General features: G+C 48.6%; 1 protein-coding gene across 1 annotated transcript; it reads left to right on the top strand.

Annotated features, from left to right (window-relative positions):
* Positions 1-1,816: 1,816 nt before the first annotated feature.
* On the top strand, positions 1,817-19,798 carry LOC136651988 (serine/threonine-protein kinase NLK2-like). The gene is made up of 11 exons (XM_066628783.1): positions 1,817-3,758; positions 3,875-4,004; positions 5,026-5,081; positions 7,198-7,304; positions 7,640-7,725; positions 9,975-10,184; positions 11,655-11,756; positions 11,864-11,950; positions 12,522-12,720; positions 17,609-17,702; positions 17,887-19,798. Exons 1-11 carry the CDS (start codon positions 3,517-3,519, stop codon positions 17,933-17,935), a joined length of 1,362 nt encoding a protein of 453 aa, XP_066484880.1. The 5' UTR covers positions 1,817-3,516; the 3' UTR covers positions 17,936-19,798.
* The last annotated feature ends 1,261 nt before the right edge of the window (positions 19,799-21,059 follow it).

Genomic DNA, 21,059 nt, shown 5'->3' on the forward strand with positions numbered 1-21,059 from the left:
CTCTCTCTCTCTCTCTCTCTCTCTGACACACACCCTTATTCCTTCCAGCTTTCAAACTCTGGAGGCCTGACCTCTGGAGTCTGCAGCTCCAACCTCATGGTCTTGTCAGACTCCTCACCCCATCTTCCCCCACCTTGTGCTGTCTAACCAGGGCAAGAGAATGGCACACAGCCTCTCCACCCTTCTCCAGGCCCATCAATAAAGATAAGAGCCTGGCTGCTGGAGGCAACCCTCCTCCCCTCCTTCAAACAAGCCATAACTTTGAGTGGTGCACTGACATCAGTGAAAGGATGCAAGGGGGGGAAGCCAGGTCAAGGAAAGGGAGGGAAGCTGCTTCTCAGCGGGGGGAGGGGTCGTCCAGGGCAGGTACAGAACCTGGAACTCTTGGCCTGGCTTGTGCTGCAGTGTAGGCAGACTTTTCAGGCACACAGGGAACCTGTTTCTACCACCACAACATGCTCTTGCTCCTGGTACTTCCATACATGTGCAGGGCGCCTGATCTGGTTTGGAGCACACTCCCATAGCATGGAAGTGGTGCTGTCCTCCACTCTGGCGTGACTATATCACTGTTGGAAGCAGAGGATATGGCCTGTAGCATCCCTATCTTCTTAGGTGTTCATGAAAGGATGTATCTAGTGTGTTTGGAGAACGCAATACCCAAGGGAAGGCAATGAGGTTGCTGTCCAGGAGGCCGGGGTGCCCTCCTCCGGCAGCCTCCCAGTCCTCTCCCAGTTGGGGCAAAAGACAAAGAGGTGCACCCTTCTTTCTGCTCAGGGCCCACCAGTCCCAGCTGTGGACTCCACCTCACTTTTCTGCCCCAGCAGCCTGCAATATGCAGGGCCTTGGCAAGCAGCTGGAAAAGGCTTGGGTCAACATCTTCCCTGGGGTATCCCGTATGTCCGAACTGGTCCTCTCCATCTCTTCCTTTTTAGCCCCCCCACCTGTCTAATTCTAAACCTTCTCTGCATTCATCGCCAGCCTTCTTTGCTTCACCCAGCATCCCCCTTCTCAGTTCCGCCATCCTTCCCAGTCTTTCTCCCTTTTCTTCATCCTTCCCCGTCTTTCTCCGGTCCTTCTCCTTTGCCACGCTGGTCCCGTCCTCTGTCTTTTCTCTCTCTTCACTTTCTTCCAAACTTTTCGCTCTGCTTTTCATTTCCTATCCCTCCGTCCCTCCCTCCATTTCTTCATCCATCCATCCCTCCACCCATTCATCCCTACGTACATCTTTCCATACAGCTATCCATCTCTCCCTCCATCCCCATCCATCCGTCCCTCCAACCATCCCTCCATTCTTCCATCCCTCCATCCCCATCCATTCATCCCTCCCTTCATCCCTCCATCCTTCTATCCCCATCCGTCCCTCCATCCGTCCCTCCATCCCCATCCATTCATCCCTCCCTTCATCCCTCCAACCATCCCTCCATCCTTCTATCCCCATCCATCCCTCCATCCGTCCCTCCAACCATCCCTCCATTCTTCCATCCCTCCATCCCCATCCATTCATCCCTCCCTTCATCCTTCCAACCATCCCTCCATCCTTCTATCCCCATCCGTCCCTCCAACCATCCCTCCATTCTTCCATCCCTCCATCCCCATCCATTCATCCCTCCCTTCATCCCTCCATCCCTCCCTCCGCCTCCTCTCCTCTCCCCCTCCCCCTCTCCCCTTCCTCTCCCCCCCCCGCCCGCCGCCTGCCTCTCTCCCCGCGGCCAGCAGATGGGGTCGGCCGGCGCTGGCTCTCCCGGCTGCTGCCTGCGCTTCCTGCCTCCCCTCCTGCCTTCCTTCCTTCCTTCTTTCCTCCTCCCTTTAAAGATGGACCCGCAGCGGCGCCTCTAACAAAGACCCCGCCAGGCGCCCACCGCCCGGACGCGCCGCCGCCGCCGCCCCGCCGGGCTCGGGTTCGCCCCTGGGAAGCCGGGGGTCCCCTGCGCGCCTCCTTCCCCTCGCAGCCCCCGCCCTCCCCATGCCCTGCTGAGGCGCTGCGAAGCCCACCCGGGTGGGGGGCGGGTGGGGGGAGGAGGACCCCTCTGCGTGATGGGCGCCCCCACCTTCCCCCCCGCCGCAGCCGGAGAGGGGTCTGCGGGCAGGTAGGGTCGGACTTTAGGGTTGGCTCAGAGAAGCCCCCGCAGCACCCCAAGATCTCTTTTCTTACACTTTAAGCAACCCCCTTCTTCCCCCTTCTCCCACTGGAGCATCCCCCGGAACACCCCAAGCTTACCCCCTGCAGAATCACCCCTTCCAATTAATTGCCTCCCCCCACTTTTGGGATTTCTGAGAGACCTCTAGGTTTAATCCCCTCTCGCCAAACCCTCTGAGAAGACCCCCAACCACAGAGATCCCCCCTTATTTTTCTTTCCCAAGTGCCGCTAAGAAGGGTGCCTGGGCTCCCTTCCCTATGTCCTTGAGAAACATTCCCCACAAAGAGATTTTGCTCCCCAGTGCTAAAGGCCCCCATCTTTAAACCTCTGATTCGCACTCAGAGCTCAAAGTGACCCCCCGCCCTGCATCATTGTAGAGGTTCGTGCAATATACTTATTTAAAGTTCTCCAGTGTCTTTCTGGACACTGAAGTCAACTCTGCTGTTGAGGCTTCTGTTTGCAGGACACCTTAATCATTCCTACAACCACCTTGGATTTCTCCATCTTATTAGCAAGGCAATAGACTCCTTCCCCCATAAGTCTAAAGTGCACTTCCAGAATTTATTCCAGCTTCCCTGATTCCAGGGGGAAATCTCCCTTAAATTAGTTTCTCCCGTAGTCGTAGCTCGTATCACCTATTTATGTCCGCAACGTTCCCCAAAGTGTTCCTCTCTCTAGCAGATGACAGGCTGATTCCCCCGCAGCATTTCTATAAGATCCAGAATTTGCATTAGTGTGTGAAAGAATCAGAATAGAGTTCCCAAATCTCAATTGTATGCGGAGATAAAATTTGACATCTCTATTAAATTCCCCTTAAAACGAGTCCAGCTTTCCAAATTCCTGTCCAACGTTTTCACATTTGGTACAGATCCCCCAAAATTGGAGAGGGTGGACCTTGAGTACCACTGCTAGAACCTAAAATCTTGGCTCAAAAGGGCTATAGGCATCTGAGACCTTCCCAACAACCTCTTTAGCTTCCCAAATTACAAGAATATCCTCCTCTCCATTTCTGACCCCCATATAGAGCCTTCCACACTTAAGGTACCCCAAAATATCTCTTTTCCTTCTGTAATGCTTGAGCCTTAGATTAAGCCCTGCTGCCGGTTTTTTATTATTCTCTACCTTGTAGAAACAGAAAACTGATCCTTGATAGACGCTCAGTCTTTGAGCACCTCAATTTTATTCAGCAGTGAGTCTCTGTCCCTCAGGCATCCCCAACATTCTCCCAGCTCAGAGCTCCCCCACAGCCTAAAGGGCATCTTGAAACTCCCATTTGAGCCCACAAGTGCATCACATGTTCAGTTCTGGAAGCCGCCATCCCTGATCCAAGCAGCTTCTGCACCCAGGAGCTGAATTCCTTTCACCCTCAATTTGTCCAATGGCTTTTCAGGACCCCAATCACCCCCTGCAAGCCCAGCTTTGTAGCAATGTTTTTGGGGCACTGACTGGGTTAATACAACCCCCTTTAGCAGCTGGGCTAGGTGGGGGGCAGAAGTATTATTGCAATAATGGGGTCCATATAGCCTCCCCGCAGCAACTGCAGACGGCACCCAGCAATGCAGTGATGGTAGAGCCGGAACCGGATCGGCCCATCGGTTATGGAGCTTTTGGTGTGGTCTGGTGAGTGGGAAGGTATTTTCTTCCAGGGTAGGGGGGATGGAGTCTGACTGGGGGGACTGGTGGACCAGGGAGGAGTGAATTGTAATCTGAAATGTGTGTTGTCCATCTGTCCCCAGGTCGGTGACGGACCCCCGGGATGGGTCACGTGTTGCACTAAAAAAGATGCCCAATGTTTTCCAGAACCTGGTCTCTTGCAAACGGGTCTTCAGAGAGTTGAAAATGCTCTGCTACTTCAAGCACGACAATGTAAGTGTGTGTGTGAGGCAAGTGGAGAAGGGGGTCTCCTGCAGGAACCCAGGTTTGGATGCAAGGACCCAGGGTTGTTTTGGAACTTGTGACATTTAGGGCCCAATATTATGTATGTCTACTCAGAAGTAAATCCTATTGTGTTCAATGGAACTTACTCCTAGGAAAGTGTGTATAGGATTGCAGCCTTGGTCCAATTAAGCCATTTCTTTGTGGTGTTGTCAATATCAGCGTTTCTGGCATAGGCCTGAGCTGAGAGAGTGAGGGAGGTGGCCACTTCAGACAATTAATGTTGGGTCTTGTTAAGTGCTAGCAAATTGTTCCTTATTTATAGCACAATCCTGAGCAGCGTGTGGGCCAGTGCAGCACGCACTATAACAGTGCTTGCCATCGCAAAAGTGCCGTAAAACACTTTGCGAGGAAACACATAGCAGCCAGGCGGGCCAGTGCAAAGGCTTGTACCGGCCTGCTCACACCAGCACAAGGAGCAGCGCATGCCACGGAAGGTCAGTTCCACCACAGAAGGTAAGTTCCGTGCAGAGGTGGAACAGTGCAGAGGTGGATTGTTGCACGGGTGGTGAATCAGGCCCATCTGTGCATGTCAAATCTTACGTCCCTCCCTGGGCCTGATCCACCAATACGGGGCAACTTGCGTCAGCTATTGAGCTTGCGCGGGTCCTAGTTGCCCCATTGCGAATGCTGGGGCTTACCCTAGGGGAAGGGGACAAATGTCTCCTTACCCTTCAGAGACGTCCAGCAAGCAAAACTCTCCTCAGGATTTAGTGCAGCCTGTGCCGCCCTGCTATACTGCTGTGTGGGCATTTGTGCTGGGCTCTTAATTGTATTTATGCCGAAGAGGAGGAGGGAAGTTTTCTGTCCCAAGTGCCAACATGCCTTGAGATGGCGCTTGCAAGTGGGGGGACCCATAATTGTTGAACTGGTTTAGTTGGTGCAAATATCTTGTCCCGCCAGGCTATCAATGACTGGAATTTATTTTCCTGTGTGTTCTTCCTTCCCTCAGGTCCTCTCAGCGCTGGACATTCTCCAGCCTCCACAAATTGACTGTTTTGAGGAGATGTATCCTTCATCCCAGACTGAGCCCCGTTCTTTGCTTCTGTTACTATTTTTTCCCTTTCCTTCTGTTGTCTTTATTTCTGTGTTCATCCCCCCCCCATTTTCTTAATGTTTGTTTAATTTTCTGATTTCTTTTTTTGCTCCTGCTAGATTTGTTTTGTGTTTCTTTTTATTTTGTCTTTCATTCCCATCTGTTGTTTGCTTTCCTTCATTTACAGTTTCCATCAAGCTTTCTTCCGTTTTCTTCTCTGCTCACATAGTTCCTTCTCAACTTCTCAGATGTTTCTCCTTTTCTCAACTTCTCAACTTCTCAGATGTTCCTTCTCAACTTCTCAGATGTTTCTCCTTTTCTCAGTGTTCCTTTCTCCATGTCATGTCTGCTAACATTTTGGCTTTCCTTTGCTTCTTTCTTTCCTAAAAAATTCTTTTTTTTTTTTTAAATAATACAGTGGGCCCTTCTTATTCACAGACTCGACATCTGTGGATTTGAATATCCGGCTGGAAGGCAGAGGACCTCTCAGATGTGAACAGAAGTGTTCTTTATTCGATCTGAGAGGGCTTCTGAGGAGGCCAGGAGCTGCGTGCAACCTCCAGAGGGCCAGGTGCAGACCCCAACTAAATTGCTGTGGTGCCCCCATGAATTCAATTATCCATGGAATTCAGTCTCTGCAGGGGGTTCTGGAACTGATCCCCCACGAATACTGAGGGCCCACCATATACATATAACTAAGGGCACAATTCTAACCCACCTTCCAGCACCAACATAAGAGCAATGCAGCTCCAAGGTAAGGGAACAAACATTCCATTACTTTGAGGAGGCCTCTGAGACTGCAACCCAATTGCAGGATGCAGTACACATTCCATTGGCACAGCTGTGCCAGTGCTCGAAAGTTGGTTAGAATTTGGATCTAAAGCATATACACTCATTAATAATAATAATAATAATAATAATAATAATAATAATAATAATAATAATAATAATAATAATAATAATAAACAACTTTATTTATACCCCGCCCTTCTCCCCAAAGGGACCCAGGACGGCTTACAACATGTTAAGAACAGATTAAAACAAAATTTAACAAACAGATAAAAACACATTAAAACACATTAACAGATACCATAAAAACACTAGTCAGATAAAAAGTCAGATAAAAAGAGCATAAAGCAGCAGATCATAGAGGACTCAGGCCTGTAAAAAATACTAAAAGATGTAAAAAGATGTTAAAAAGGCCATGAACTCAGAAGGCTTGTTTAAACAAAAAGGTCTTCAGGCCTCGCTGAAAAGTCTCCAGAGAGGGAGCCATTCTCAAGTCAAGGGGAAGGGCGTTCCATAACGTTGGTGCCACTACTGAGAAGGCCCTATTTCTTGCCGCTGCCCCACATACCTCCTTAGGCGGCGGCACTTGTAAAAAGGCCTTCTCTGATGACCTAAGAGGACGAGCCGGATTGTGCGGAAGTAGGCGCTCTCTAAGATACCCTGGCCCAGAGCAGTATAGGGCTTTAAAGATCAAAACCAGCACCTTGAATTGGGCCTGGAAACGAATGGGCAGCCAATGTAGCCCCCGGAGAAGCGGGCTGACAGAGTCAAACCGCCTACCTCCAGTGACCGCACGGGCCGCTGCATTCTGCAATAATCGCAGTTTCCGAACCGTCTTCAGGGGCAGCCCCACATAGAGCGCGTTACAATAATCTAACCTCGATGTCACCGTTCCATCATATTCATTCCATCATATTCCATCATATTCATCTTTCTTGTTGTTTTACTTCTATTGTTAGCACTGTGTATTTTCCTGTCCTCTCCCATCAAAACATTCTTTAAATGTTATTTCTTTATTTCTCGGTCTCAATATTCATTCTTGGTTTCTTTCTTTTATTTGTTGTCTCAGTTGTCCTTTTGCAAGGTCCTTTCCTGTCCTTCACCTCTATTTGATCTACATCTTCTGCCTGTGTTCCCAGTCTTTTTATCCCTGTCTTTTCTTATCCCTGTCTCTGTGTTTTGGCTTCTGAATGTTGCTGGAAGCAGCTGGTTCAGTGGAGAACCCGTTTCGTCTTCTTGCTTCTGGTGGGCTGGGTTAGGAGTCCACCTCACTCCACTCTCCTTGACAGTGTCCACCAGCTATGTCATCACGGAGTTGATGCAAAGTGACCTTCACAAAGTCATTGTGTCTCCACAACCACTCAGTGCTGATCACATCAAGGTCTTTCTGTATCAGATCCTCAGGGGTAAGTGTGATCTGGAAATGCCAGGATCTTTCATTATAGGAGAGTGGATATCCAATCTAGAGTGAAGTATTACTTTGAATATTCTATCCCTAAAATGTTTCCTCTGTCTATTCTCCTAAATTTTCTTTCTCTTTTGTCTTTCTGCCTGTTTTCCTTTATTTCCTGTTTCTCTAGCATACAGTCCCATTACCCTCTTAGCCTTGTTCTATCGTGCCTCATTTCCTTTCTGCAGTCTTCCCATTCCTTCCTACCCTCTCTGATGTGCTTGACACTCTATATAGTTCTTAATCTGTGCCATTCATTTCAGTCAAGCCCTTAATTTTTCTCCCCACCAGGGCTGAAATATTTGCACTCTGCCGGTGTTCTCCACCGGGACATCAAACCTGGGAACTTGCTAGTCAACAGCAACTGTGTCCTCAAGGTAATTCACCATCACAGCCACCAAATGCAGCTGTTAGGGTGCGGTTCACATTTACAGCCCAATCCTATCCTCTACCGCCTTATGGCATGCAGCTGTGCCAATGGAATGTGCATTGCATGCTATGGTGGGGAGGGCAATTGGACAACCTGGAGGAGGTAAGTTACTTCACTGTTAGGCTTCCTGATTGCCTGTGAGGAGATCCAGGGGATGTATTGGGTTAAAACAGTCTCTTCTAAACCCCAGCCTGGGGGCTGGATCCAGGGTTTGGGAAAAGCCCTCTGCTCCGTGAACAGAGCTTACTGTTCTGCCTCCATGCTGCTTGTATTCGGAGTAGATCTAGACACTGGAACACTCTGGGCAGTCGCATACTGCCTTCTGGGACGCCGAACAACCGACAAGACTACCCAGAGCATCCCGTTGCCCAGATCTACTCAGAATACAAGTAATGTGGAGGCGGAACGGTAAGCTCTGGTATGAACAGGGACCCCTTTTTTCTTGGACAGTGGTCGCGAGTTTGGCGACTGCTGAGTTAGAAAACAGGATAAGATCCTAAGAAAAGTTACTACCACTGTATTCACCCCCTCTTGCCCCTCAACGCTCCCTTGGTTCCTTCCTCAATTGGCCCCATTACTCCCCTCCATCTCTCTATTTACAAACCACCCCCTGCACCAGCTTACCCACTCTGGTTCTGTGCAGGGTCCACAGTGGTGAGGATGTGCTGCTGCAGCGGCCTTGCAGCGGTGGCCTCAAATGGCCTAGTAGTGGCATGATTTTCACGCTGTCGCTGGGTCTTTTATCTGAAAGGCCCGTAGGATTGGATTGTAAAAGTGGATTGGTCTAGAATGGAAAGGTGAAATCTTTTTTGACTGCAGTTGTGATCTTAGAGCAGGGGTGCCCAAACCCCGGCCCGGGAGCCACTTGTGGCCCTCAGGAACTCTCAATCTGGCCTGCAGGGAGCCCCCAGTCTCCAATGAGCCTCTGGCTCTCCAGAGATTTGCTGGAGCCGATGCTGGCCCGATGCAACTGCTATCAGCGTGAGGTTGGCTGTTTGACCTCTCATGTGAGCTGTGCGACAAGAGCTGCTTGCTGTTTGACATCTGTGATGCAGTAGCAGCAGTGAAGCAAACACCTGCCTTGTTTTGTGCAAGGTCTTTTATAGGCCTTGAGCTATTGCAAGACCTTCATTCATTCATATAAGTTCCATCTCTAATATATTCATTTATGTAAATTTATTCAAATTTTATTCCTGGCCCCCACTACAGTGTCAGAGAGATGATGTGGCCCTCCTGCCAAAAAGTTTGGACAGCCTTGTCTTAGAGGAAGAGGCAGGCATCCTAATACGTTAAATGTCTTGCTTGTTGTGCCACTCAGCTAGCTTTACTAAATGGCTTGCTTTGCTTCACTCCTGTTTTTTTGCTTGTGACAAGCCACGATGCATTTGTGACTACCTTTAGGAGGATTTGAATGTTCCCAACAATCTGGGAAACTATGTTTCAAGTTTACCTTAGATTGTTTAGTTTTTCTAATATCACGATTGAAAGGGAGAGGGGGTATAAACTGTTACCAGTAAACGAAAAACTTCAGAGACTGTGATTTCCAGATCATGAATCCCAACATCTCTCATTTTTAAAACATTCATTTAGAACAGGGGTGCCCAAACCCCGGCCTGGGGGCCACTTGCGGCCCTCAGGGGCTCCCAATCAGGCCCTCGGGGAGCCCCCAGTCTCCAATGAGCCTCTGGCCCTCCAGAGACTTGCTGGAGCCCATGTTTTCCTGATGCAACTGCTCTCAGCATGAGGACAGCTGTCCGACCTGAGCTGTGGGACAAGGGCTCCCTCCACTACTTGCTGTTTCACATATGTGATGCAGCAGTGGCAGCGAAGGAAAGGCTGGCTTTGCTTCGTGCAAGGCCTTTTATAGGTCTTGAGCTACTGCAAGACCTTCATTCATTCATATGTTCCACCTCTAATAAATTCATTTATGTAAATTGATTCACATTTTAAATGTAAATTAATTCTTTTTTTCCCCAGCCCGACACAGTGTCAGAGAGATGATGTGGCTCTCCTGCCAAAATATTTGGACACCCCTGATTTAGAAGATATGATGTAAGGGTTGAGGAAACCCATTCATTCCAGCAGGGGGCAGTATGTAGCAGAGAGAAGCTGGACATGACTTTGGTTCAGACCTTTGTGCCCTTTGTTCTTCTAGGTTGCTCCAGCATTTAATGCATTTCCTTTTCTTTCCTTCAGATCTGTGACTTTGGTTTGGCCCGGGTAGAGGAGCCGGATGAGTCCCAGCACATGACTCAAGAGGTGGTAACTCAATACTACCGGGCCCCTGAGATCCTAATGGGAACCAGGCACTATGGACGCCCAATTGACATTTGGTCTGTGGGATGCATCTTTGCTGAACTTCTGGGGAGACGTATCCTCTTCCAGGCCCAGAGCCCCATTCAGCAGGTACCTATAGTGGGAAGATCAGTCTTGAAAAAAGGGTGTGTGTTTGCACAGTCTCGTGTGTGTTCGTTTGATGGCATCAAAGAGTATTTAAGCATTACCACTGTTTGTAATTCTACAAAATGCCCAGCAGCTGGTGCTGAATGGAAGTCTACCTACGTGTGAAAAAGAGAACTTTTTTCCCCTCTCAAATGGGCACATGGCGCTGGCTCCAGGTGCCAAAGATTCACATTGGGCACCATGTGCCGCCCCCATCCCACCCTGAGGGTGCATTTGATGATACCACTACCACCAGGTTCATGGGTTTTCTAGCCAGGTGGGCCCCCGATGGCTGTGCTTGACCAGGATGACCTCTGTGGGCACTCGGTTGTCTGTCTTTTGTCGGGCTTCTCAGAATTTGGATTACACCCAGGTCAGCACAGAATAGCACTAAATGCCTGACATGCATGAAGCAGAGGTTGTTACTTGCTGGTGGTGGCATCAAATCCTGTGATGTGCTATTATCCCTAAGTGGAAGGGTCACTTATGTTGTAATTCTCCTTTACGGTCAGCAGGTGGTGTCAAAAAGCTGACATTTCCCGCTGGTGACACTTAAGGATTTTAGCAGCATCTGCTTCTAATGGAGGGAGTTGAAATGCTGATAGCCCTTCTCTGTCATTTGAGAGCTAGAGACTGCAATTCCCAACATACAGGTCCATCGGAGATCAGTCCTCTCCCCCTTTTTCCCATGTGGGAAACTGGGATATTTACAGAGCAATCCTACTTTGGCATTGCATTCAGTGGGGTCTGCTCCTTCTGGTAAGTGCATGTTAGGATTATAGCCTTAATAGGCAGATAAAGCCCCCAATAAAGCAGCACAGAGTAGCTGTCTTTGGTGGTGGGGGGGCGAGTAATTGACAATTTATACTCTGACACCAACTAAGAAACACCCCTGTAGGGAGCCCATATTGGAAGCAAATCAGAAAACCATCTCACAAAAGATGGCACCGATTTCTAAGAGGCCTTGAGCCTTGGGAGGAGGTTGAGCAGAGTAGACTCACTGAGTAGAGTTGACCAGTGATTTTCAACTGATGCGTCACGGCACACTGGTGTGCCACAAGAGATCTGCAGGTGTGCCATGGGAGCTTGGAGCACAGAGGCTGAAAATCACTGAAAAACTATTCCAGGTTCTGCAGCTCTGTTTCCAAGGCAACTGTAGTAACAAATGGTTACTCAGCCACAAAGCCAGCAAAGGAAGAGATACAGATAATTCATTACTACAGACAGTTGCCCTAGAAACAGAGCCACAGACCCTGAAAGAGTGTCCCAGAAGTGACATCACAAGAAGTGAAGACCAGAAGACCACAGGGGTCAGTGTGCCTGAGAAGAAAAGAATTGAAAATCATTGCAGCAGACAGTAAACTTTTTTTCCTCTTTCCTGGCTTCCTCCTCTCCACTCTGGGCTGTGACTTCCCACTATCCTCTGGATGGCAGCTGGATCTCATAACAGACCTCCTGGGGACACCACCTGTTGCCGCCCTCCACTCGGCCTGCGAGGGGGCACGTGCCCACATACTTCGTGGCAATCACAAGCCAGTGAGTGCAGTTTGGGACTGGGCAGGGTGCATGGGACACGTATCGACATGAAAGTGAGCAGCGATGGCTCTGGCCTCGCCAACTGTTTATGTCCCTCTTGTTTCCAGCCATCGCTGTCTGTCCTTTACATGCTCTCAGGAGAAGCGACTCATGAAGCTGTCCATCTGCTATGCCGGATGCTGGTCTTTGACCCGGTGAGTTGGTGGTGGAGAGAGCCAAGGAAGCTGTTTGGCGATGGCTCCACTCCTTTCTGAAGGGAGAGACTGATCTTTACAGGCGGTCTTGGGGGTGTTGGAGCCCCCATCGAGGCTGGAGCTGTATGTCTTTTGCAGCCTCACAGTGCACATTAGAGTATATACAGCCAAAGGACTAAAGCCAGACTTGAGTCTTGGAAGCTTCCATTAATGAGAAACCCCATTAAATTTACCTTTGGGCAAGACTGATGATGATTATGCCATGTTTATATCCCAGCCTTCTTCCAAGGAGCTCAGGACAGTGTACGTGACAACATCTTTCCATGCAACTGCCCTGGGGGGTACATTGGCCTAAGAGAGGGCAATTGGCCCAAAGCCATCCCTTTGAACTTCATGCTGAGTAGGAATTTGCACCCAGGTCTTCCTGCTTCTGGCTTCCTAGAGTGCACTGCTTGGGATTTCCCTGAAAGATTTCTTTGATCAGGTGATAGCCTTATCCATTGTGGATCTGCTGATCCAAAGTGAGTTTTCTTTGCTTGGAATGAGTCTGAATTTTCTCCTCCTCCTTCAGGCCAAAAGGATCTCTGCTAAGGATGCTCTTTCTCACCCATACCTGGACGAGGGGCGGCTGCGCTATCACACCTGCATGTGCACCTGCTGCTTTTCTGTCTCCTCTGGCCGTGTCTACACGAGTGACTTTGAGCCCAGGGCGGACCCCAAGTTTGATGGCGCTTACGAGAAGAACCTCACCTCAGTGTGGCAGGTCAAAGGTAATTATAACCTTGTCCTAATTGGGACTGTTCATAGGACTTATGAGGACTCATTCATTCTCAGTGACAGCTGTAGCTCTTCCTGTCAGCCCAGCACCACTCAGCTGGATTGTCAGACATGTCAGTCCTGCCCTGAAGGTATGCTCAACTTGTTGTAGTTTAGTCACAGGATTTCTTTAGGATCAAAAGTGTTTATCTTCTCCCAGTCATTGCATCGCCGTTCTAATTTGTCCTTTCCTGAAGTGTCTTTTTCCTTGCAGTTTTATTACATTTGTTTGCATGTAAAGTTTAGACTTTTAGTCTGCCACTGGAGCAGCAGAGAAGCTTTCCCCCCTGCTCTCCTTCTTCCTAGCACTTCCATTTAAAACACAACCCTTTTGGGTCCCTGAAATTCCATAGGGCAGTATTTTCCAAACCGTGGGTCACAACCCACCAGTGGGTTCGACCTGATTGCTGGTGGGTTGTGAAACTGACAAGCTGATAACTAACAAGCAAAATGTGTTGAGACCTATGGAAAATGAAACTGAGCCATATGTGTGCATTTACTCATGATGTGATAAACCTTCGTCAGTCCACTTCAAAAGGCAGGCCAAGTCGAATGCAGTGCCACCAGAATGGTCCTGATCCAATGAATGCAGCCCCCAAAAACCACATGAGAAGGAAGTCCTCTCCCTCCAAGCTGATGAAGAAAATGTATTGAACCCTGTGGAAGTGAAAATGAGTCACACCTGTGTATTTACTCATGAGTAGGCAACTGTGCCTTGTCTCTTATTGAAGGCCAGGTGAAGAGGAATTCAAGACCACCAGAATGGTCCCAATCCGATGAATATGGAGCTCAACAAATGCCCCAGAAGGGAGCCCCCCACCATAGTAAAAAGTATATAAACAGAAACTTGAGCAGTTGGCAAGGAGAAACTTTTTGTTTTTAGTCCCGAAAAGCTAGGTGGGTCCCAATAGAATGTCATTTTGAAAAGTGAGTCCCAGTACTAAAAGGTTTGGGAACCACTGTCAGAGGGCTTCCATGCACAAACTCCAGTGTTCACAGAGCAGAGCCGCAAAATGCCGCAGGCACTTGCCTATAAGTCAGTCTCACAGATAATTCGAGGGCAGGTTTTGAGGCAAGAATCATAGAATTTTCTATGACCCTCAGATAAGTCGCGATCATAAACTTAGGGGGGTGTCTGATTATAGTTTTGTCTGATTTTACCCTAGGCCAGATCCTGAAAAATAACCTACTAGTAATTGTTACCTAAGAACTGACAGTCTTTAATTTATTAAGATATAGTAAAAGATCATAAGATTCATTTTTATTCATAAACTTTAAAATTCTGGTCTTCACCATCTTTTTGTAAACACTATCAGAGAATAACTGCACTGTAAACAACATACTAATATAACGGTGGTTCCCAACCTGGGGTTGATGTACCCCCCCAGGGGCACTCAACAGGACCTTTAGGGGTACTTGAAAGAGAATGGAATAATGCCAGTGCTCCTGAATGTCTTGCAGGGCCAGCAAGGGAGGTAGCTAGTTGACTGTGAAAGCCCCTCCAATAGCTAATTTTTGGTGATCAATTCATGTATGAACCAGTGATTGAAAACCAGCACAGGAAAAAAAACTAAAACATAAAAAAGTGATCTGTCACTCAGAATTTCTCAGGACACTTCTGGTGCAAAACAGTGCAAAGGCAGAGTCTTCTGTTCTTTAAACAGATAAAGAGAGAAAATACTGTGAAGAAAATATGAAGTTTGGGTTTTCATATGGAGGAGATGAGGGCTTGTATTACTTCAAACATTTTGCTAATATGAAGGGTACAATTTATGGAAATGGGCCGCCAAGGGATATGCAAGTGAGAAAGGCTGGGAACCACTGCAGGAGAACCAGGAATCAAATCCACCTTTAAGGTGTCTGGTGTGTCTTCCCTGCTTTCAGGGAAGGTGCATCCTGCAGCTGGAACAAGCCCAACCTCACCTGGTCCGAGGGCTGTTTCCTCCTCTTGATTTACAGCAGAATCAAGGCTGTCAGGGCAAGAGGTGGGGTGATTCTGGGAAACCCATTCAGCTCAGCTCTCTGTCTTGGGGGGATGTGCTGTCTGCTGCTCTAATCAGTTTCCTGGTCAGTTTCCCTGATCCCATGGCTTGTAAATAGGGACAGTGGGGAAGGGAGGAGAGAAGGGTTGGGGCACAGGAGAAGGGGGAGAAAACAGTTCAACAGAGTGAAGGCTGGAGGAGGGGCTGGGGCTGAAGGGCAGAGAGAGGCAGGCAGTGCAGGAGTGGGGGCGGGAGGGAGGGAGGCTGTGTGGGGGGCTCCCCTCTGCCCTCTCGCTTGGAGGAAGCAGATGCAGAGCTGCATCTCTGCATGAAGAAGCAGCCCTCCCGTCTCTTTCCCCATCTTCAAGCTACAATCCTTTCCTGGAAGTAAGCCCCGTTGACAATAATGGAACTTACTTCTGAGTAGGCGTGCACAGGCTTGGGCTCAAAGGCTGCCATCCTGTGCGCACTTTCCTGGGAGTAAGCCCCATTGACGACAGGCATGCGACTGCGCTCCAGGCTCCTGCTCCCTCGCTCCCCTTTCCTGTCTATGTGAAGACTAGCGGGGTGGAGGAGGAGGAAGTCAGAGCCGAGGAGACCAGACTCGGGGAGCCTGAGTTGCGCGCTTCCTAAGCGCACGGTGGGGAGCGGGTGGCGCGTCACCCTCCCCAGCAGCACTACTGCTGCTCCCGGATGTGCCTGAAACAGCCCTGACCCCCGAGTGGCCCCGCAGATAAGGCGAAGGGTTGATTCATGAGCCATCTGTTGGGACAATTTGTTTGCCCTATAGGCGAGTATCTACGGTAGATATGCCACACCGATCCAGGAAACCTCTGCATGATCTGGGCCTTCCCTTGTTGAATTTTACCTTTGTAAGGACCTATACAAATGGGATGGCTGTGTGTGGGTATCCATCAGGCCCAGAGGCAAAGAAAATACACCCGGTTGGCAGGTTGGGAAGGTGTGATTCATTTATTGATCTTAAAATCTTCTGTGCCACTTTTCATTAAAATTCCACAACGATGATTAAAATGTAGAAAAAACCCCATCTCTCTGAAATCTACCTCTCCCTTTGCAGATTGCTGCTTTTTGGAGGTGCCCCAAGGAAAGCACACAAACAGCAGCAAAGAAAACTATCAGGTGCAGTGGATAAAAATGATTGTGAGTGCTGTAGTTTTTGTTGGCCCAGCGTCTTTTGACGTATTGCCAACTTCTGGGGCATTTCTGCAAAAATAAATCCTCAGAAATGAAAACTGTAGTTCTACCTCACAGAATACTCAATTTGGAGGATTTACTTGTGCAGAAAGTGCCCCAGAAGAAAGCGATATGTCAAAACCTGTTGGGCTAGCAGTAACCATCAGCAATAACTTCTTTCCTCTGGGCCTGTTGGAGGCTTCCTCCTTCCTTTGCGGCCCTTTTTGGAGGACAGACTTATTCAGAAGACGTTGGAGGCTTATCAGTGAGCAGCTGCGGCAGTGCAGGGTTATAAAAAATGATTTTGTTTCTCCTGCCACAGCTCCTCTGAGCAGTTGACTCCTGGCGGCCCCTGTTCTTCCTGCTGCCATAACGTCCCCAGCGTTGTTCTGGGTCATTCTAGAGCAAGGAGGGGCACCTTTCTTTCCCCCCCCCCCAGAATTATCTTACATCTAGGGCATTGCCAAGAAAAAAGCAGCTGCTACCAGGAGGTGCCAGCAGCTGTGAGGAGTTTCACTACTACTGCTGTGTGCTGTAGTCACAAAAATAGTCCTTAAGAGAGAGCGAGAGAGAGAGAGAGAGAGAGAGAGAGCTTGTTGCTTTCATTGCTAATTGGCAAGCTCCCCCCAATAAATCTTTCGGGGGGGGGTACACCTGCCTCCTGCCCCATTTCATGCCTCAGGCTACAATCCTAAGCACGCTTACAGGGAGCACCTCTGTGGATCAAAATGGGACTTACTTCTGAGTGCACGCCTAAAGGGTTCTGTGCTTCTATGATTGCGCTGTCAGTTTCATTCCCACCACCATACTTGAGCTGAAAGTACAAACATCCAGCTGCACCTGATTAAAGGGCTTTAAAATAAACCAGGTCAATTAAAATCAATATAAATGATAAGTACCCACCCCCCCACCTCCAGCACAGTGGTAGGATTAGCCAAGCTTGGTATTCCTTATAAAAGAAAACAGCGGAGAGGGAGCCATGTTTGTCTTTCACAGGTGAGTGTTTCAGAGCCCCAGCACCACAGTGAAGAAGACTCAGCTTCTCAATGAGGTCAATCTGGCCCCCAAGTGAGATGGAATGCAAAGCAGCAGTGGTGGACCTCCCCAGCCCCATGCCCCTGGGCAAAGGTCTGCAATGGTGCCTCTGTGGAATGTTGCCCCCTCTTATCTGGAGCGCATGGTGCCTCATGTGGCTCCAGGACAGGTCAGGGAAGCCTCCTGAAGGTTCCCCAACACTTTAAACTGTGCTTCTGGAAAATGGGAAGCACAGTTTCCAACCCCATCAGGAGCCTCAGAGAGAGGTTTCTGCGAGGTCCTAAGGGCGTGTGAGGCTCTGAGCCCCATAGAGTGAATGGGAGGGCCACCACTACAAAGGTGGGCCCAAACTGCAGCTCTTAACTGCTAGGGAAGGGCAATTGGGCTGCAGAAGATAACTCCCGAGATAATCAGTGCCCAGGCCAGGCCATGTGGGGGTGCAAGAAAGGAAAGATTATCCAAGCTGTTCCATGAAAAAGCAGGTCATGGAAATGAATGCTGTGTGAAGATGGCAAAAGCAAGGGATGGGGAGTAAACAGCAAGGTGCAAAAGATACTAAAAATGGGGCAAGAAAAGAGTGTGGAATAGAAAAGAGGAAGGAATGAAAATGGTCCCTTCCTTCTTTTTTCAGAACTGGTGCACAGGTTTATCTTGGACCAGCAGCGGGGAAAACGTGTTCCACTCTGCATCAACCCCCAGTCAGCTGCCTTCAAAACCTTCATCCGGTGAGTGTGAGGTGCTGCCCCTGAAGGGTGGGGCTGGGATCCCCCACATCCCAAACCTGTCCGCCATTAAACCCACTTGCTCCACGCAAGTTGCTCCACGCGCGGAGGCACCGTTAAAGAACAAGAACAGGAAATAAGAATAATGGGAGTTGTTTTTTTTTTTTTTTTGCCCTCTGCTTGGCAGCTCCACAGCTTGGCACTCCTCCAAAGTGTCCAAAAAGGAGGAGAGGTGAAGATGACTGGTGGACGCGGTGGATAAAAAGGGAAGGAGGAACAGAAGCTGGAAAAGTAGCGCAGAATGAGATGACCTTCCCTTGCAGATGGACGGACCGGGAGAGATGAGAAGGAAGAAAAAAAAAGAAAACCACTTTTCTTAATCCTGCACTCTTGAATTTTTTGACTCATGGACAAACATTTGGGGTGGGGGGACAATGTCTGTCTTTTTTAATTATTATTATTATTTGGGGGGGTTGGGAAGGGGTTATGTTTGCGTTGAATGATGTATTTTTCGCCCTCTACCTTTTACTGTTCTGCACTGGAAATCCCTTTAGGTTGTAGAATATGCCTTGTGCAACCTCCCCTCCCTCCCCAAATCTGCACTGGTCCCTGATATGCCTGTACTTCCCCCACTCCGCATGGAGTGATCCTTTCCTCTGCAAGCCTATATGGAGGGTGCTGGTAGATTGAATCTTGCCACCCCCACCCCCAAAGGGATAGCAACGTTGAGGTGAAGAGTGTCTGCTTTCCTGGATATACTTTGGCCTTTGGCCATTTCTTTCTTCTCGAGACCTCACAAATCCCCCTCCCCCATCTTTTCATAAGCCTTAGGATCTGTGAATAGCCCCTAATTTGGTTGCGCCTCCCTCCCATCCTCCATCCTGCCTCATCCCCCCAAAATGTTTATCATTTCCCTTGGAAACCCCAAAAGAATGCTTGGTGAGGAGGGAAACCTAGTTTTCTGCCCCTGTGGCAATATGGCCTTGGTAACCACTTAATTCTCTGCTGCCCTCTGTGGTGCTGAAATGGTTCTGCAGGTGAGCACAGTTTGATCCTTGGGGAGTGTTATCTCATTAGATGGTCTCCTGCACCTATCAGAACCTTAGAGCCCAATCTTATCCAAGTCTCCAGCACCAAAGCAGCCACAGTGTAGCCCCAAGGTAAAGAAACAAATGTTACTTTTGAGGAGGCCTCTGTGGCTGCCCACCCACCACAGGATACAGCGCATGGCCTGTTGGAATGGCTGCATCAGTGCTGGAAAGTTGGCTAGGACTAGGACCTTAGTTTTGTAACCTGGAATCTTCTGCCACCCCTTACAATCCTAGGAAAGACTCTGGGCTCTATTAGGGATCACACGAGGTGTCACAAAATACAAATGGGCTTGAACAAAAAAATTAAAGGGGGCAATCTGAATTGGAGAAATGATGGCTGGATAATTCTTTACTTGCCCACTGCTTTATTATTTCTAAGTGGCCCCCCAAAAAAAATCTTGCAGAGGGAAAAGCAATGGGGAGGGGCAATTTGGAGCAGAGAAGCAGTAGGTGATTTCCTCAGACACACACACCTCCAAATGGGCCTGTGATATCTCAGCCCCAATTTGCCCCCTTCCAAACTGGACATTTCATTTAAAAGACAATTGGGGTTTTGTGTAATTTCTAGTTAGTCCCTTCTTCTCATAAGGTACCTGGAATTCCTCACAGCTAGATGAACCTCCCCATCTTAAAAAGTTTTCCGTTATTTTCACGTCCCTTCAAAAATCTACCTCTTTTCTCCTCAAGCTTTTGTGTCCACTTTTGTTGTTATTTGTTTGTGTTTTGTTTCCTTGGTGAAGTTTGGGGTTGTTTTTTTTGGCTGGCGGGTGACTCATTTTGTCCGATCCCTTTATTAATTTATGATCCCAGCAGTTTTTATATACTCATTTGAATTCTGAGTGTGTGTGTATATATTTTTTCCACTGTCCCTGAAAAAGAAAAAAACAACAACACAAAAACAAAACACCAACAACCTGGAAACTTGAACTGTCTTGGCTGTAATGATTTTTTTGTCCTAATTTAATCGTTCTCCATGGTAGCTGAATTAAATTTATGCTGTGTATTTTTCTCCTGTGCTGGCTTATTTGAAAGTACTTTCTCTTGCAGTTGGGCGCTCCTCCTGCTAGGGGGGTGGCTGCTTGATATCCCAGGATCCCTTGTTTGGTGCGGAGGTGGCAGCTTCCTTTGGCGGGTGGGGTGCACCTGTGAAGCCCAGGCAGACAGCAGGAAGTGTTCTGTGGGTTCTAGTTCTCAGGCTCATAGGGCGTGCTCAGGAAGTGATGCGATAGGGGTAGTTTCCACCACATCCTTTTTCGTCTGTTGACAAAGATGAACAAATCTTTGCTTGGTCATGGAGCCTCTCCTCAGGCTGCATTCATCCCAAAGCCACGGAATCCAGGCCTGCTGAAATGAGGTGAGACTTTCAACCCTTCTCCTTCCTCTATCCACTAGACTCATCCTGTACCAGTCAGCTTGGGAGGGGGCTGTCTTCCTCCCTCCAACCGTCACAGCAGACACAGCACTTCCTTGGGGGTGGGGCAATGGGAATCGGCCAGAGGACGCATCTAAGACGAGGCAAACCTGCTTATGCCCCGCTGTGATTCCCCCTTTGTTTTTAATGGCTAGTGAGCCTTAGATTTTCTTCCACTTGTGTAGTGCTTCATGAAGGATGAGAGGCCAGATCTCTGACCCAAGGAGATTACAATCTATACAGAACACAAGAGAGACAACAGTGGCAGGAATAAGCAGGAAGAATAAATTATTTCAGTGGCAGGTGCTTTGGTGGTTACGGTTGGGTATGGGGACTAGAGGTTTATGCCAAAGGGTAAAATATTATATATATATATATTATCCCTACATCAACCCTGACTGGCAGTTTAAGCTGGGGGAGAGTGATAGGCTCAAAGTCCCCTTTAACACTTTGTGGTTGTGCAGTGGTTGTGGGGTCTGAACCTGGGTGTCCCCTACACTACACTGGCTTTCACGCTGAATTCTGCAGGGCAGCAAGAGTCCCAGGATTCAGAAGCACAGAGAACTCATAGTACCGAGTGGCAGATCTGGACTGCCTTGCCTTTAACCTTGCTTCTGCTGTGAACTCACTTGGCCTTGGCCAAACCATTCCTGCTAAGCCTCAGGCCTGTTCCTCCCCTCCACCTACAGCAGGGGGGCAGTGATACTTTGCCGGGAACAAAGATTATTCATGTGAAGTACTTTGCACATGCAGAAAGCACCCTAAAAATATTTGCGTTGTTTCACTCCCACTGGCATGTTATGCAAATAGGACAAGATTTAATAATCGGCATCCTTTATTGAGGTGGCAGAATTTGGC

This window comes from Tiliqua scincoides, chromosome 5 (genome assembly GCF_035046505.1).
Source record: "Tiliqua scincoides isolate rTilSci1 chromosome 5, rTilSci1.hap2, whole genome shotgun sequence".
Classification (NCBI taxonomy): domain Eukaryota; kingdom Metazoa; phylum Chordata; class Lepidosauria; order Squamata; family Scincidae; genus Tiliqua; species Tiliqua scincoides.

Coding starts and splice junctions, on each gene's coding strand:
- LOC136651988 (XM_066628783.1), top strand. CDS start 3,517: ATGGCTTTTCAGGACCCCAATCACCCCCTGCAAGCCCAGCTTTGTAGC. Junction 11,951..12,521: donor GGATGCTGGTCTTTGACCCG/GTGAGTTGGTGG, acceptor CTCCTCCTTCAG/GCCAAAAGGATCTCTGCTAA. Junction 17,703..17,886: donor GCCTTCAAAACCTTCATCCG/GTGAGTGTGAGG, acceptor TCTGCTTGGCAG/CTCCACAGCTTGGCACTCCT.